The 13,641-nt window shown below is 37.0% G+C and overlaps 1 protein-coding gene and 1 long non-coding RNA gene across 7 annotated transcripts in view; one reads left to right on the top strand and one right to left on the bottom strand.

The window, feature by feature from the left end:
* LOC127972423 (transcription factor Dp-2-like) overlaps positions 1–13,641 on the top strand; it is a 50,598-nt gene that overhangs the window by 19,553 nt on the left and 17,404 nt on the right. For all 5 annotated transcript variants that reach the window (XM_052575897.1, XM_052575896.1, XM_052575900.1 and 2 more), the window contains one exon: positions 9,222–9,310. In XM_052575897.1, the coding sequence (XP_052431857.1) occupies positions 9,222–9,310 (89 nt within the window). The remainder of the gene's footprint in view (positions 1–9,221; positions 9,311–13,641) is intronic.
* Positions 561–9,023, bottom strand: LOC127972425 (uncharacterized). Of its 2 annotated transcripts, none has more exons than XR_008157090.1 (2): positions 7,967–9,023; positions 561–5,221 (listed from the first exon to the last, which is right to left on the bottom strand). It is a non-coding gene; the product is annotated as an uncharacterized LOC127972425 (long non-coding RNA). The 2 variants fall into 2 exon arrangements; XR_008157089.1 differs by having other exon boundaries at positions 561–2,317.

The raw sequence follows: 13,641 nt of genomic DNA, 5'->3' as shown, positions 1-13,641 counted from the left end.
GTATTGCTTGAAATGTGTCCTTATTCTATTTATTGGCATAAAATGAAATGCCACTTCATTTGATAGCTTTATTATCTATAAATCAACATTTTTATTGTTTTTAAGGCCGCCCATTTCCTCTTTGAATCTGACTGAAAACAGTGGGAAACCAATCACTCCCACATGTACTGCAGAGGAAATTGACTTGAAGTACAATACGAGTTGACTGCAAGTCTGTTCAGATTTAAAAGCATTTTTTGTCAATTCAGAGTAGTTCAGTTCAGTTTGATACATTGAACAGCACTTCAGTTCAGCAGTTTGATAGATTTTGTATTTCATAATAGTTTTACTTTTTACTGCAAAGCCTGTAATGGACTGACTGATGACAGGTTTGAAGGCATGTGTCTCGTCAAAAAAAGAGTTTGAGAAGCAGAACATGCAACAGAATGTGATTTATTCAGTTTTAGCCTTTTAAACTGTTGACCAGTAAGCAGTTATTTTTCAGGACTGATGTTGCAAAATAAAAAAATTTTCAATTGATGCAAAAAATTAGAGACTTCAATCTTGGTCAGACGGTGGGGTGGTATTTTAGTATGCAAATTTATTCAAAGAATATAGGAAATGAGAATACAACTCATAACTTGCAAACAGATTAGTAAGTATTAAAATCAGCTTCAAATATAGAAAATACAAATCCCAAAATTAATATAGTTTTAAAAGCAATCCATGTATGATGGATGTTGCCCAATTAAAAGTAATACAAAATGCATTATAATATTCAAAAGTAATCAAGATGTTAAAAATAATAATACAAAGTATACAACAATACCTGTATATCCAAAGTCAAAAGTTATACTAATATTCATATAATAACAAATAATATAATAATAATCATATCTGAGATGAATAAAACCTGAGAGAAGTTCAAAGTATTCAAGTGAGCCCGGAATCAAAGATAAAGAAGGTGAGAAAAGACTAAGTCCAGCTAGAAGGGTCTAGGCTGAACTCAGTCTGAGCGAGAGAGAGTAAGGAGGGGTGAATTTGCCTCCTCTTATAGCCCTGCCAATCTGTATCAAACTCATGCCACGTCTCTGCAGCCACGTCTCAGACAGATATCAAAACCTTCGTCATCTTTCTCCGAAAATACATCCTAGCCCTTGCAGCCTAATTTCAGTTCCCTATTTCGTAAGGTCAGCAGATTGTATGTTCAAAGTCCAACTGTCCTACCTCAGAAGATTAATCGTCTAGTTCTCTTTTGTTAAGAACCCACAGGGGGGGTTCGAATGACTCCAAATAACAGACGTGTGATGGAATATAAACGTCTCTGAATCATGCTGTTTTTAGAAGTATAAACATTTCGTGGAAATCTTTTATCTTTAACTTTTCTTATTTCCATATTGATATAGAAGTCTTCTAAGTCTAAAGTTCAGCTGAGGCCTTCAGCACAGGCTGTCCTGTACTTTTAAGCACGTAGCAAATGCACACATGACAGAAGTCAGAATTTGGGTTACATCAGTCCCCCACTCGAGTCTTGACAAAAAGACTCGCACCCAAAATCCTTTCCCTTGAAAATAAGATACATAATAGTCAAAGGTAACAAATACATATGCGGAAAAATGAGTAAGTAAAACATTTCAGATAAGCACTTAATCGTGTAAGCATAAAGGAAATATAAAAGTGAATGAATCTTTTCAGGTAGACTGTAGATACCTCTTTAACCCCAGCCGCGTTAAGTTGACAGGAATTCTTCACCAAGCTGATCAGACGAGGAGCACTAAAAGCATCCGACCCCTGACCTCACCTGGACTTTTGCTGGGTCGAGGACTTACTACAGCATACCCTTCTTTCCATCTCTAAACTTATCATCATACTTTCTCTTCTTAATGGGTAGCTTCTTAAGATATTTGTCCTTATCAGATTGGGGTATCATGTCGCAAATTTCCAAACTTTCGTTGATCTTTTTCAACATCTCGTATCTTTCCTTACCCTTCACCTCTAATTCATACATTTCTTCATCATTGCTGACAGCAATAGGAGTAAAAGAATCTTTTTGATCAATAATCTTGTGAGGCATCTTGATGTAGGGATTTGTAAATCTATATATCAGCTGGTAGATGAAAGCACAAGTCTCTCAGATGATGTAGAGTTAGCGTGCGATGTGATGACGATGCGTCCAGTTCTTGGGATCAAACACTGATGTCCAGCTACGAGCACAGCAACCTCTCCCGAATCGTCAATGCGCTGCACTGTTGCAGAAGTCACACCAAAGGGTCACCCTTAGAACCAGTCGTGTGGTAAATGTACGCAGGATAGGTTCCGTATCAGCATGCACTCATACCTGTTTAGTTTTAGAGTAGTAGGAACAGAAATATGTGGAAACAAAAAGAACACAAACAAAAACACACACACACACACACACATAATGCCAAAGCGAAGCGACAAACATTACATATAACATTTACACACACACACGAACAAGGACACAACAAGACAGATAAAACAACATTAATCACAATTGTTACATGTAAACATTATGGTTTTCAGTTTCATTTCATCATTTTATAAACAAATAAATACATTAGATCCAGGGGAACTCAGCATTGGAAACCTGGAGAGAAGTAAACAATTAATCATTAATCATTGTTCGTCCTTAGCAGCAATTCGTCTGATAGAGCTCACACCTGTTGGACAAATTCAAAGTGAAAACGGTATCATCAACAACCTAAGGACCAGATATGGTGAATTTTGGTTAATTTTGATTCTCTGGAAGCAAGTGAACAATCACTAAATAAATAATCGATAATTGAATCAATCAATTATTACACTCCTGACATAAGTCAGACCCTCAATCACCTCACAGAGGTTGAAAACAAACATTGATTACAACCTTAATTTTAGAAAGGGTACCCTTAGTCTATAAAAGAAAATCTATTGTGCACTGAGAGATATTGTTTAGTATAAGCAAGCTGTAACAGGGGCTTCACTTGTGCAAGATGCTTCCATCGAGTCAAGCCTGGCTCGATTTCAATGAGTAGAGAGAAAAGTTGGAGTAGTCGGCAACACTGAGTAAGGACCTTCATACCTGGAAGACATTGGACCTAAATTCCCTATTTCTGAACCATAGCTCTTATCCCCCACTTGTACAGGATTTTAGCCGTTAAATTAAATGCAGCAGTCTTTAAGTCTCCAGCATTTTGGACGCTGAGGGCACTGAACGGGCATCCTTAAATGCGCATAAGGTGTACCCATGATCAGAGGGTACAAAAATAAAATCTACCTGTCAATGTGTAAAAGGTCCTCGCGGGCGAGGACTGTGGCTTATTGATATCATACCTCTTCATAATCGTGGCTTTGTTTGTAAATGATGGATTTATCTGGACAGTCTGTCCCTCACAGTTCGTAACATCTCTGGTCAAAACCATGTTTGTTGTAACATAGTATTAGTTTTATGAACCCCTTGGTGTGCAATCCTGTGGTATAGATCAATTAATATCTGCTAGGCGGAACACCCTTTTCATTTAGAGCATTAATTCCTTCTTCAGTTAAAATAGCTCCTAACCTTTTTGACATATTTCATTATCTTCATTTGTGTACAATTTAGATAGAGTTTCTGATCCTGCACAATTTGGATGAACAGGGAAAATTGCAGTTACCTCTCCAAGTGATGCACCCCTGGCCGCCTCTCTCACAGCCTTATCAGCTAGCGAGTTTCCTTTTGCCCACCAATCATTGAAACTACTGTGACCTGTAACCTCGCAAACCGCAACACTGTTAGGTGAAATGTTCTTGCATGTTTCAAGAATTTCTTTAATACTGGTTTGATGACTTATTGGCGTACCGGCGGTGGTCATATAACCGCGACGTTTCCAGACAGGGCCATAACTCCGCACTACATGATAACTGTAGGCACTGTCAGTAAAAATATTCACATAAATGGAGCTATTTTCGCTTGCAGTTAATTTAAGTGTAAAATTTAAGGCAGCTTTCAAAGCATGCAGTTCAGCGATCTGAGCACTTCCTCCCCGTAGCGACCCTTCAGCCCAAGACTTAGCCCCTCCTCCCCCCTACTACCGCCCAACCTGTGTAGCGTGTTTCCCCCTCATAAAAGCTGCTGCCATCCACGAACATGTCCATGACATTTGCAAATGTCTAATTTCTGACGAAATGTCCTCTGTCACAAGTAACCACCGCAGCACAGTCATGTGCACTCCCTTCGTTGTCCATCAGGGAGGCAGGGTTCGTCCGGTTATCTGTAACAACAGTAAGCTGAGGACTCATTAGAGCAATTTCCCACTTAGCAGGTCGCTGATTTGAGATCGATTTCACCTTTGTTTCAGGTAGCAAATGTAAAAAGCAGTGTGGGCTATGTAAAATAGTCTGGTTGTAGCCGACGATGTGCTCAGTGAACTTCAGTGCTCACTCTGCACAGTCCAACGCCATCAAGCATGGCATCTGTCCTTTCATAGAAGAAGGAATCACAATTGAGTAGTATCCAACAGTTCCAAAACTTTTGTCACCTTTATGCTGTCCCAGCACGCAGTTGTAAGCATCCTGGCCTACATGTGTCCAAATGTGGAGCGGTTTTGGTCATTTAACAGGAGAGAGGCTAGTGCGGATTTGAGAAGAGTGAAAGGCTCAGCCATGTCTGCTGTCCACTCTAGAGGGGAAGCACCCGGAAGGCCTTCCTTAAGAGCCTCGGTTAGAGGTTCAGCCAAATCAGAAAAATCAGGGAAATAAACCCGATTAAAATTAAATAGCCCCATTAATGATCTTAGACCAGTGACTGTGGTTGGCTTCTTTAATTTTATAATTGTTATGACCCGATCTGGAAAAGGTCTTTTTCCCTCACGACCAACACTCTGACCTAGAAATGTAATAATGGTTGAAACAGCTGTACTTCCCGTTTGTGCAGGAGGGTGAGTACACTCAGATGCTGCACCTTATTTGGAGATGCAAAAAGAATGTCATCACAATATTGAATTATAACGGACGGCACGCACGATTCTTTTAAAATGGTTGAATGATTGGCAACAGTGGGGTTGCTTTGGTGGTCACAGCATTCAATGCGGTGTAATTTATAGTAAGCCTATAGTTATCGTCTGGCTTTCTTACAGGCCACATGTGAATCACATTGAGAGGCACATCTTACCACAATCCCTTTCTCGAGCTGGGTCACAATTGCCTGTGCCGCTCTCTCTTTCTCTCCGAAGAGGATACTGGAATACTGGAGGAGGTGCAGGACCTGAAACATTTAGAGGTTTAATTCTGCAAAGACCAACATCGAGTTTAGAAGTTGACCACAAATCTGAAAATTTCTCAGAAAAATATTGTATCATTGGAGAGCCAGTAGACTCTTTCTCATTTGTTGTAACAGCTCCAATGTTAAATTTAGGAGTTCAATTTTTCTGACGACTGGAATGGGAACTGGCAAAATTTGACTAACTATTTGATTTGGTTAATAAAATATCTGCTTCCAATTTCTCCAATATATCCATTCCCACTACAGTGCCAACTTGACTTTCTCCAACCCAGAATTGCACCCGAAAGGGTTTGCTTAAGTGGATAAATTATTAAGGGAATTAATTGAGACTGTGTGAAAAGACTGTCATCAGATAATCCTCGAAGTGTCATGTGTTTATTTGTAAAATGTAAATTAGAGTAGCTAAATAAATATGTAGCTATCCTGATCTCAAGTGCTTTGGTCAGCCTGTGGCATCAGCAGCTTAAGCTGTGCCTGCATGTCGACTTCCTTTTCTCTGCATCACCTCTATTTTCAGAGCGAAGCCGAAGGGGGGGGGGGCTACTTTGGTAGCCGTCGCTGTTGCTGAAAAGAGGAACCTTTTTAAACATTTTTAAAACCCTCGTTCTCCATCTCGCTCCAGGCACCTAATTACGTAGTGGCCTGTTTCCTGACGATTATAACAGGTAATTACAGAGACAGAGGGCGATCCAATCGCATCATCTGCTCTTTTCGTTTGGTCAACAATATCTTGAGCTCTGGTTCCCCACGTGTGCCGTGTGTAACAGTATATGAGATTTCAAATCAACAGCTTCTTTTGTAGCAACAAACTCCTTCAAAGCTCATGTGAAATGCTCAGTATATTTAACAAAGGGCTCGTTAGTGCCCTGTCTGATCAATGTTACATTAGTACAAATTTGGATTTCTGATCCAATCACATGCTGTACTTCAATACGCAGTTCGTTAAATTAAGTAGCAAAATCATTTGCGGTTGTAATTAGTACAGTTAAATTTCATAATTGGCAGCGTGTTTACAATGCTAGGTAAATCACGCACACCAATAGTTCGATAGACCCCCACTTGGCCACCTGCTTATAGCATGGTAACCTGGAATATAATTTCACATATTTGCCCCACTCAGCCTCAGCTCTTCCAAATTGCCAGGAGAGATAACAAACTGTATTCACAATTCTCAGAAATCTGTTACATTTCTGCCAGTTATAAATGTCATCAATCTTAGGAGCTTTGCCTATATCGGCTCTCGGCTCCTTTGTTACAAGATTTTTAATAAATCCCACATATCTTATAGCCTCTCTAGCTGCTTGCGCTAAATTATAAACCTGTACAATTCTACCATTTCTGTCTGTCAAAAGCCCTTTGACTTTCCTTATCCATAAACAACATAAAACACGTGCCTATTTCTTCTGTTCTTTGTGATCAGTAATTTCCTTCAACCTGTTAACTGTCACCCCGTCCCGAATACGGGACGCCTGCGCCGACTACACCACACCACAATCAAATCAAATCCAATCGTGACAAACTATATACCATTGGAAAAGTCCAAGACTCTCAAATATATATTTTACCAATATTCTTGTTAAAAGACTATGTAGGAAAAGTAATAAAATTCATTTATGACAAGAGTACACACTCAGAAATCTACATTACAAAAGAAGACTTCCTCGTTGCCTTTTTCTCTATCACATTTCATAAATCATCAGAAGTGATATATCACTTGAAAACATAAAATCTCAAAATTCATCCTTTAAATCCCATTTTAAAATCAGACAATTACATTACCATGTAAATGGCACATCAAAATCATGTTACAAAATATTTTTGGTCATGAATTGTAAAATTTTTGGTTTGTATTATGCAAATTCAAGTCTATCTTCAAAAACGTGAGTGACCGTTAAGGGGTCAACACCCATTCACTCTGTCTGCGTGGAACCGAAATCTCTCTAAATCCAACTTTAACCATTTTCTGTCTTATTTCTTTTACATCACATATTCATTTGGAGTATCTTTTATTTGAACAGGTGCCATTATCTCGTGTGCTGACAAATCCAACAAGGAAAAGGTTTATTCAATTCAGATACACTTAATTAAAATTAATTATTTATTTATCTTAACTTATTTTTACTTATCTTTACTTATTTTTATTTATCTTTACTTACTTTACTTAATTCCTTTACTTATTTAACTTAATTTCTACTTATTTTTACTTAATTTCTACTTATTTTTACTTAATGCACCGTCTGACAATTTATTGATCTAAATTTAGTCGCAAGGTGGGGTTCTGTTTGTGTCGAAAACTGCCAAGTCTAATCCCAGAGACTATATCCAAAAACAAGAGACGGCATTCAGACCCGACCAGCACGCTGTAAGTAAACCCTCACAGCGCGTGTCTCAAAATACTGTTGCCCTTTCGGTTTAACCCAAAAGTGCTCGCAATACACCCCCGGTAACCCCGCAGGATGTAAAGCGCAGATATTTATCCACACTACCAGTAACCCTCAATAGTGAACAACACATTTAATGCCGCGGATCGCCGTCTCGTCCCCCAGCGCGCGCTGATTTTTCAAATACGGTTAAACCACCGTCTACGGTTAAACCACCGGCTATGACCCAGGCTCGTTCTCTTGCTGCAGTCAAGATTAATGAACGAGGTGGGTCTGCGGATATATCTCCTAGACCCGGCAGGCAACACCACAGAAGCCCATAAAGAGAAAAAGATGAGCTACTCACCTCTCTTTATTTTGTCTTGCGTTGCATCAAAACTTAATGAAATGAAAACTTCAACGATCTCCAGCGGGTGCCTCCAAAACTGATGCAAAAAATTAGAGACTTCAATCTTGGTCAGACGGTGGGGTGGTATTTTAGTATGCAAATTTATTCAAAGAATATAGGAAATGAGAATACAACTCATAACTTGCAAACAGATTAGTAAGTATTAAAATCAGCTTCAAATATAGAAAATACAAATCCCAAAATTAATATAGTTTTAAAAGCAATCCATGTATGATGGATGTTGCCCAATTAAAAGTAATACAAAATGCATTATAATATTCAAAAGTAATCAAGATGTTAAAAATAATAATACAAAGTATACAACAATACCTGTATATCCAAAGTCAAAAGTTATACTAATATTCATATAATAACAAATAATATAATAATAATCATATCTGAGATGAATAAAACCTGAGAGAAGTTCAAAGTATTCAAGTGAGCCCGGAATCAAAGATAAAGAAGGTGAGAAAAGACTAAGTCCAGCTAGAAGGGTCTAGGCTGAACTCAGTCTGAGCGAGAGAGAGTAAGGAGGGGTGAATTTGCCTCCTCTTATAGCCCTGCCAATCTGTATCAAACTCATGCCACGTCTCTGCAGCCACGTCTCAGACAGATATCAAAACCTTCGTCATCTTTCTCCGAAAATACATCCTAGCCCTTGCAGCCTAATTTCAGTTCCCTATTTCGTAAGGTCAGCAGATTGTATGTTCAAAGTCCAACTGTCCTACCTCAGAAGATTAATCGTCTAGTTCTCTTTTGTTAAGAACCCACAGGGGGGGTTCGAATGACTCCAAATAACAGACGTGTGATGGAATATAAACGTCTCTGAATCATGCTGTTTTTAGAAGTATAAACATTTCGTGGAAATCTTTTATCTTTAACTTTTCTTATTTCCATATTGATATAGAAGTCTTCTAAGTCTAAAGTTCAGCTGAGGCCTTCAGCACAGGCTGTCCTGTACTTTTAAGCACGTAGCAAATGCACACATGACAGAAGTCAGAATTTGGGTTACATCAGTAATGATCCGTTGAAAAAGCACAACATTACGTCACTACATCCAAGTAATGTGAGTGGCATTTCTGCTTAGCAAACAGGCTGTAAAACTGGATCTGCTTGAGAAAACGAATTCTCCATTCTGTGATCCATTCAAGCCTCTGCTGGTCTGTGAAATGTGTTTTTCCTCTCAGAAGTTTGACTGTGTTTGTGTTTGCAGGCAACATTTCCCTGGTAACGCCGTCCAGCTACAGCCCAGCCACCAAGATCACACTAGGAACAGTCAACTCCAATGTGGGAGCCAAGATGGTTAGTGTCACGCAAACACACCTGTGCACTTAAACTCATAGGGCCCTATTTTAACGATCTAAACACAAAGTGTAAAGCGCACTCAGGGCGTGTCCAAATCCACTTTTGCTATTTTAACGACGGAAATACGGCTGACCCGCTCGGGTGCATGGTCTAAACGGGTTGTGCCTATTCTCTTAATGAGTACTGGGTGTTTTTTGGGCGTAACGTGCAATAAACCAATCACAAATTAAAGGATTAAATAGCAATGCGCCTGAACACACTTATCTTTTAGACCAGCACGCCCATGGGTGCACAAATTAAACGACGTGGTGCTGGATGGGAAAATGCAAACGCGTCGGACTGAAACTATCAAACACACTTGTGCTGCACCTTGCGTCGCATTGTGCCGGGCGTATTATAGGGCCCTATGTGTCCCAAACACACTGATTAAACTAAGGCTGCTGGAAGCACTCTTGTTACCATTTTTGATGTATTCAACATTGGCAACGGTTGTGTGCATCCATATGCAGTGTCATCACGTTTAATTTCATTAGCATTTATGTTTGTTTTGTAAAGATGTCAAATGATTTTGAGGAACCATAACTGAGAATCCACTAGTATGCAAGAAGTAAAATGCAGTAAATCTGTGATTATAAAAAAAAAAACAATCAATATTTATCTATGTATAAAGCATAAATGTATCTAAAGTACAATGATTCAATAGAAATCAAACGTCTCAATTCTGTTGTCATTTTTTTGCTGTTCAGTTTTAAATCAGAAACTGTAGGAACAAATTGTTGTCATAAAACTGTACTCCCAACCCATGGAGCAGATGTGAAACTGAACCGGGGGAAGAGTTTTAAGGAAGCTTACTCCCACAAAAACAAAACAAAAACCAAAAGTTCACAAATTGTATCATCTATATTTATATAATATAATTGCAACACAAAATGACAACAACATCATGCACAAAGAAATAAAAGGACAACTCTTTATAATGTTCCATTTGTTAACATCAGTCAACTAGAACTAATAATGAAAATGCTTATTAATCTTAATATTAATTTCAAGATTTGCTAATACATTATTCAAATTAAGTTGTGGGGGTGGGTATTTTTATTAAATTCAAGTTGCATTAACTAACATTAGCTTACTACGGTGGAGTTTTAGTGCCACGTTGAATTAATCTAAGATTACGAGAATAAAGTCGGAATACTTTGAGAATAAAGTCGGAATACTTTGAGAATAAAGTCGGAATACTTTGAGAATAAAGTCGAAACACTTTGAGAATAAAGTCGAAACACTTTGAGAATAAAGTCGAAACACTTTGAGAATAAAGTCGGAATACTTTGAGAATAAAGTCGGAATACTTTGAGAATAAAGTCGGAATACTTTGAGAATAAAGTCGGAATACTTTGAGAATAACTTTGAGAATAAAGTCGAAACACTTTGAGAATCAAGTCGAAACACTTTGAGAATCAAGTCGAAATACTTTGAGAATCAAGTCGAAATACTTTGAGAATAAAGTCGAAATACTTTGAGAATAAAGTCGAAATACTTTGAGAATAAAGTCGAAATACTTTGAGAATAACTTTGAGAATAAAGTCGAAACACTTTGAGAATAAAGTCGAAATACTTTGAGAATAAAGTCGGTATACTTTGAGAATAAAGTCGAAACACTTTGAGAATAAAGTCAAAATACTTTGAGAATAACTTTGAGAATAAAGTCGGAATACTTTGAGAATAAAGTCGGAATACTTTGAGAATAAAGTCGGAATACTTTGAGAATAACTTTGAGAATAAAGTCGGAATACTTTGAGAATAAAGTCGGAATACTTTGAGAATAAAGTCGGAATACTTTGAGAATAAAGTCGGAATACTTTGAGAATACTTTGAAAATAGAGTCGGAATACATTGAGAATAAAGTCGGTATACTTTGAGAATAAAGTCGGTATACTTTGAGAATAAAGTCGGTATACTTTGAGAATAAAGTCGGTATACTTTGAGAATAAAGTCGAAACACTTTGAGAATAACTTTGAGAATAGAGTCGGAATACTTTGAGAATAGAGTCGGAATACTTTGAGAATAGAGTCGGAATACTTTGAGAATAGAGTCGGAATACTTTGAGAATAGAGTCGGAATACTTTGAGAATAGAGTCGGAATACTTTGAGAATAGAGTCGGAATACTTTGAGAATAGAGTCGGAATACTTTGAGAATAGAGTCGGAATACTTTGAGAATAGAGTCGGAATACTTTGAGAATAAAGTCGGAATACTTTGAGAATAACTTTGAGAATAGAGTCGGAATACTTTGAGAATAGAGTCGGTATACTTTGAGAATAGAGTCGGTATACTTTGAGAATAGAGTCGGAATACTTTGAGAATAAAGTCGGAATACTTTGAGAATAAAGTCGGAATACTTTGAGAATAAAGTCGGAATACTTTGAGAATAAAGTCGGAATACTTTGAGAATAAAGTCGGAATACTTTGAGAATAAAGTCGGAATACTTTGAGAATAAAGTCGGAATACTTTGAGAATAAAGTCGGAATACTTTGAGAATAAAGTCGGAATACTTTGAGAATAAAGTCGGAATACTTTGAGAATAAAGTCGGAATACTTTGAGAATAACTTTGAGAATAGAGTCGGAATACTTTGAGAATAAAGTTGGAATACTTTGAGAATAAAGTCGGAATACTTTGAGAATAACTTTGAGAATAAAGTCGGAATACTTTGAGAATAAAGTCGGAATACTTTGAGAATAAAGTCGGAATACTTTGAGAATAAAGTCGGAATACTTTGAGAATAAAGTCGGAATACTTTGAGAATAAAGTCGGAATACTTTGAGAATAACTTTGAGAATAGAGTCGGAATACTTTGAGAATAGAGTCGGAATACTTTGAGAATAAAGTCGAAACACTTTGAGAATAACTTTGAGAATAAAGTCGAAATACTTTGAGAATAAAGTCGAAATACTTTGAGAATAACTTTGAGAATAAAGTCGGAATACTTTGAGAATAAAGTCGGTATACTTTGAGAATAAAGTCGAAACACTTTGAGAATAAAGTCGAAACACTTTGAGAATAACTTTGAGAATAGAGTCGGAATACTTTGAGAATAGAGTCGGAATACTTTGAGAATAGAGTCGGAATACTTTGAGAATAGAGTCGGTATACTTTGAGAATAAAGTCGGAATACTTTGAGAATAAAGTCGGAATACTTTGAGAATAAAGTCGGAATACTTTGAGAATAAAGTCGGAATACTTTGAGAATAAAGTCGGAATACTTTGAGAATAAAGTCGAAACACTTTGAGAATAACTTTGAGAATAGAGTGGGAATACTTTGAGAATAGAGTCGGAATACTTTGAGAATAAAGTCGGAATACTTTGAGAATAAAGTCGGAATACTTTGAGAATAAAGTCGAAACACTTTGAGAATAACTTTGAGAATAAAGTCGAAATACTTTGAGAATAAAGTCGAAATACTTTGAGAATAACTTTGAGAATAAAGTCGGAATACTTTGAGAATAAAGTCGGAATACTTTGAGAATAAAGTCGGTATACTTTGAGAATAAAGTCGAAACACTTTGAGAATAAAGTCGAAACACTTTGAGAATAACTTTGAGAATAGAGTCGGAATACTTTGAGAATAGAGTCGGAATACTTTGAGAATAGAGTCGGAATACTTTGAGAATAGAGTCGGTATACTTTGAGAATAAAGTCGGAATACTTTGAGAATAAAGTCGGAATACTTTGAGAATAAAGTCGGAATACTTTGAGAATAAAGTCGGAATACTTTGAGAATAAAGTCGGAATACTTTGAGAATAAAGTCGGAATACTTTGAGAATAAAGTCGGAATACTTTGAGAATAAAGTCGGAATACTTTGAGAATAAAGTCGGAATACTTTGAGAATAACTTTGAGAATAGAGTCGGAATACTTTGAGAATAAAGTCGGAATACTTTGAGAATAAAGTCGGAATACTTTGAGAATAAAGTCGGAATACTTTGAGAATAAAGTCGGAATACTTTGAGAATAACTTTGAGAATAAAGTCGGAATACTTTGAGATTAAAGTCGGAATACTTTGAGAATAAAGTCGGAATACTTTGAGAATAAAGTCGGAATACTTTGAGAAAAAAGTCGGTATACTTTGAGAATAAAGTCGAAACACTTTGAGAATAAAGTCGAAATACTTTGAGAATAACTTTGAGAATAAAGTCGGAATACTTTGAGAATAAAGTCGGAATACTTTGAGAATAAAGTCGGAATACTTTGAGAATAAAGTCGGAATACTTTGAGAATAAAGTCGGAATACTTTGAGAATAAAGTCGGAATACTTGGAGAATAAC

This window comes from Carassius gibelio, chromosome B15 (genome assembly GCF_023724105.1).
Source record: "Carassius gibelio isolate Cgi1373 ecotype wild population from Czech Republic chromosome B15, carGib1.2-hapl.c, whole genome shotgun sequence".
NCBI classification, from domain to species: domain Eukaryota; kingdom Metazoa; phylum Chordata; class Actinopteri; order Cypriniformes; family Cyprinidae; genus Carassius; species Carassius gibelio.
Note: the sequence above shows the minus strand (reverse complement) of the source record. Positions and strands in the feature narration are given on the sequence as shown.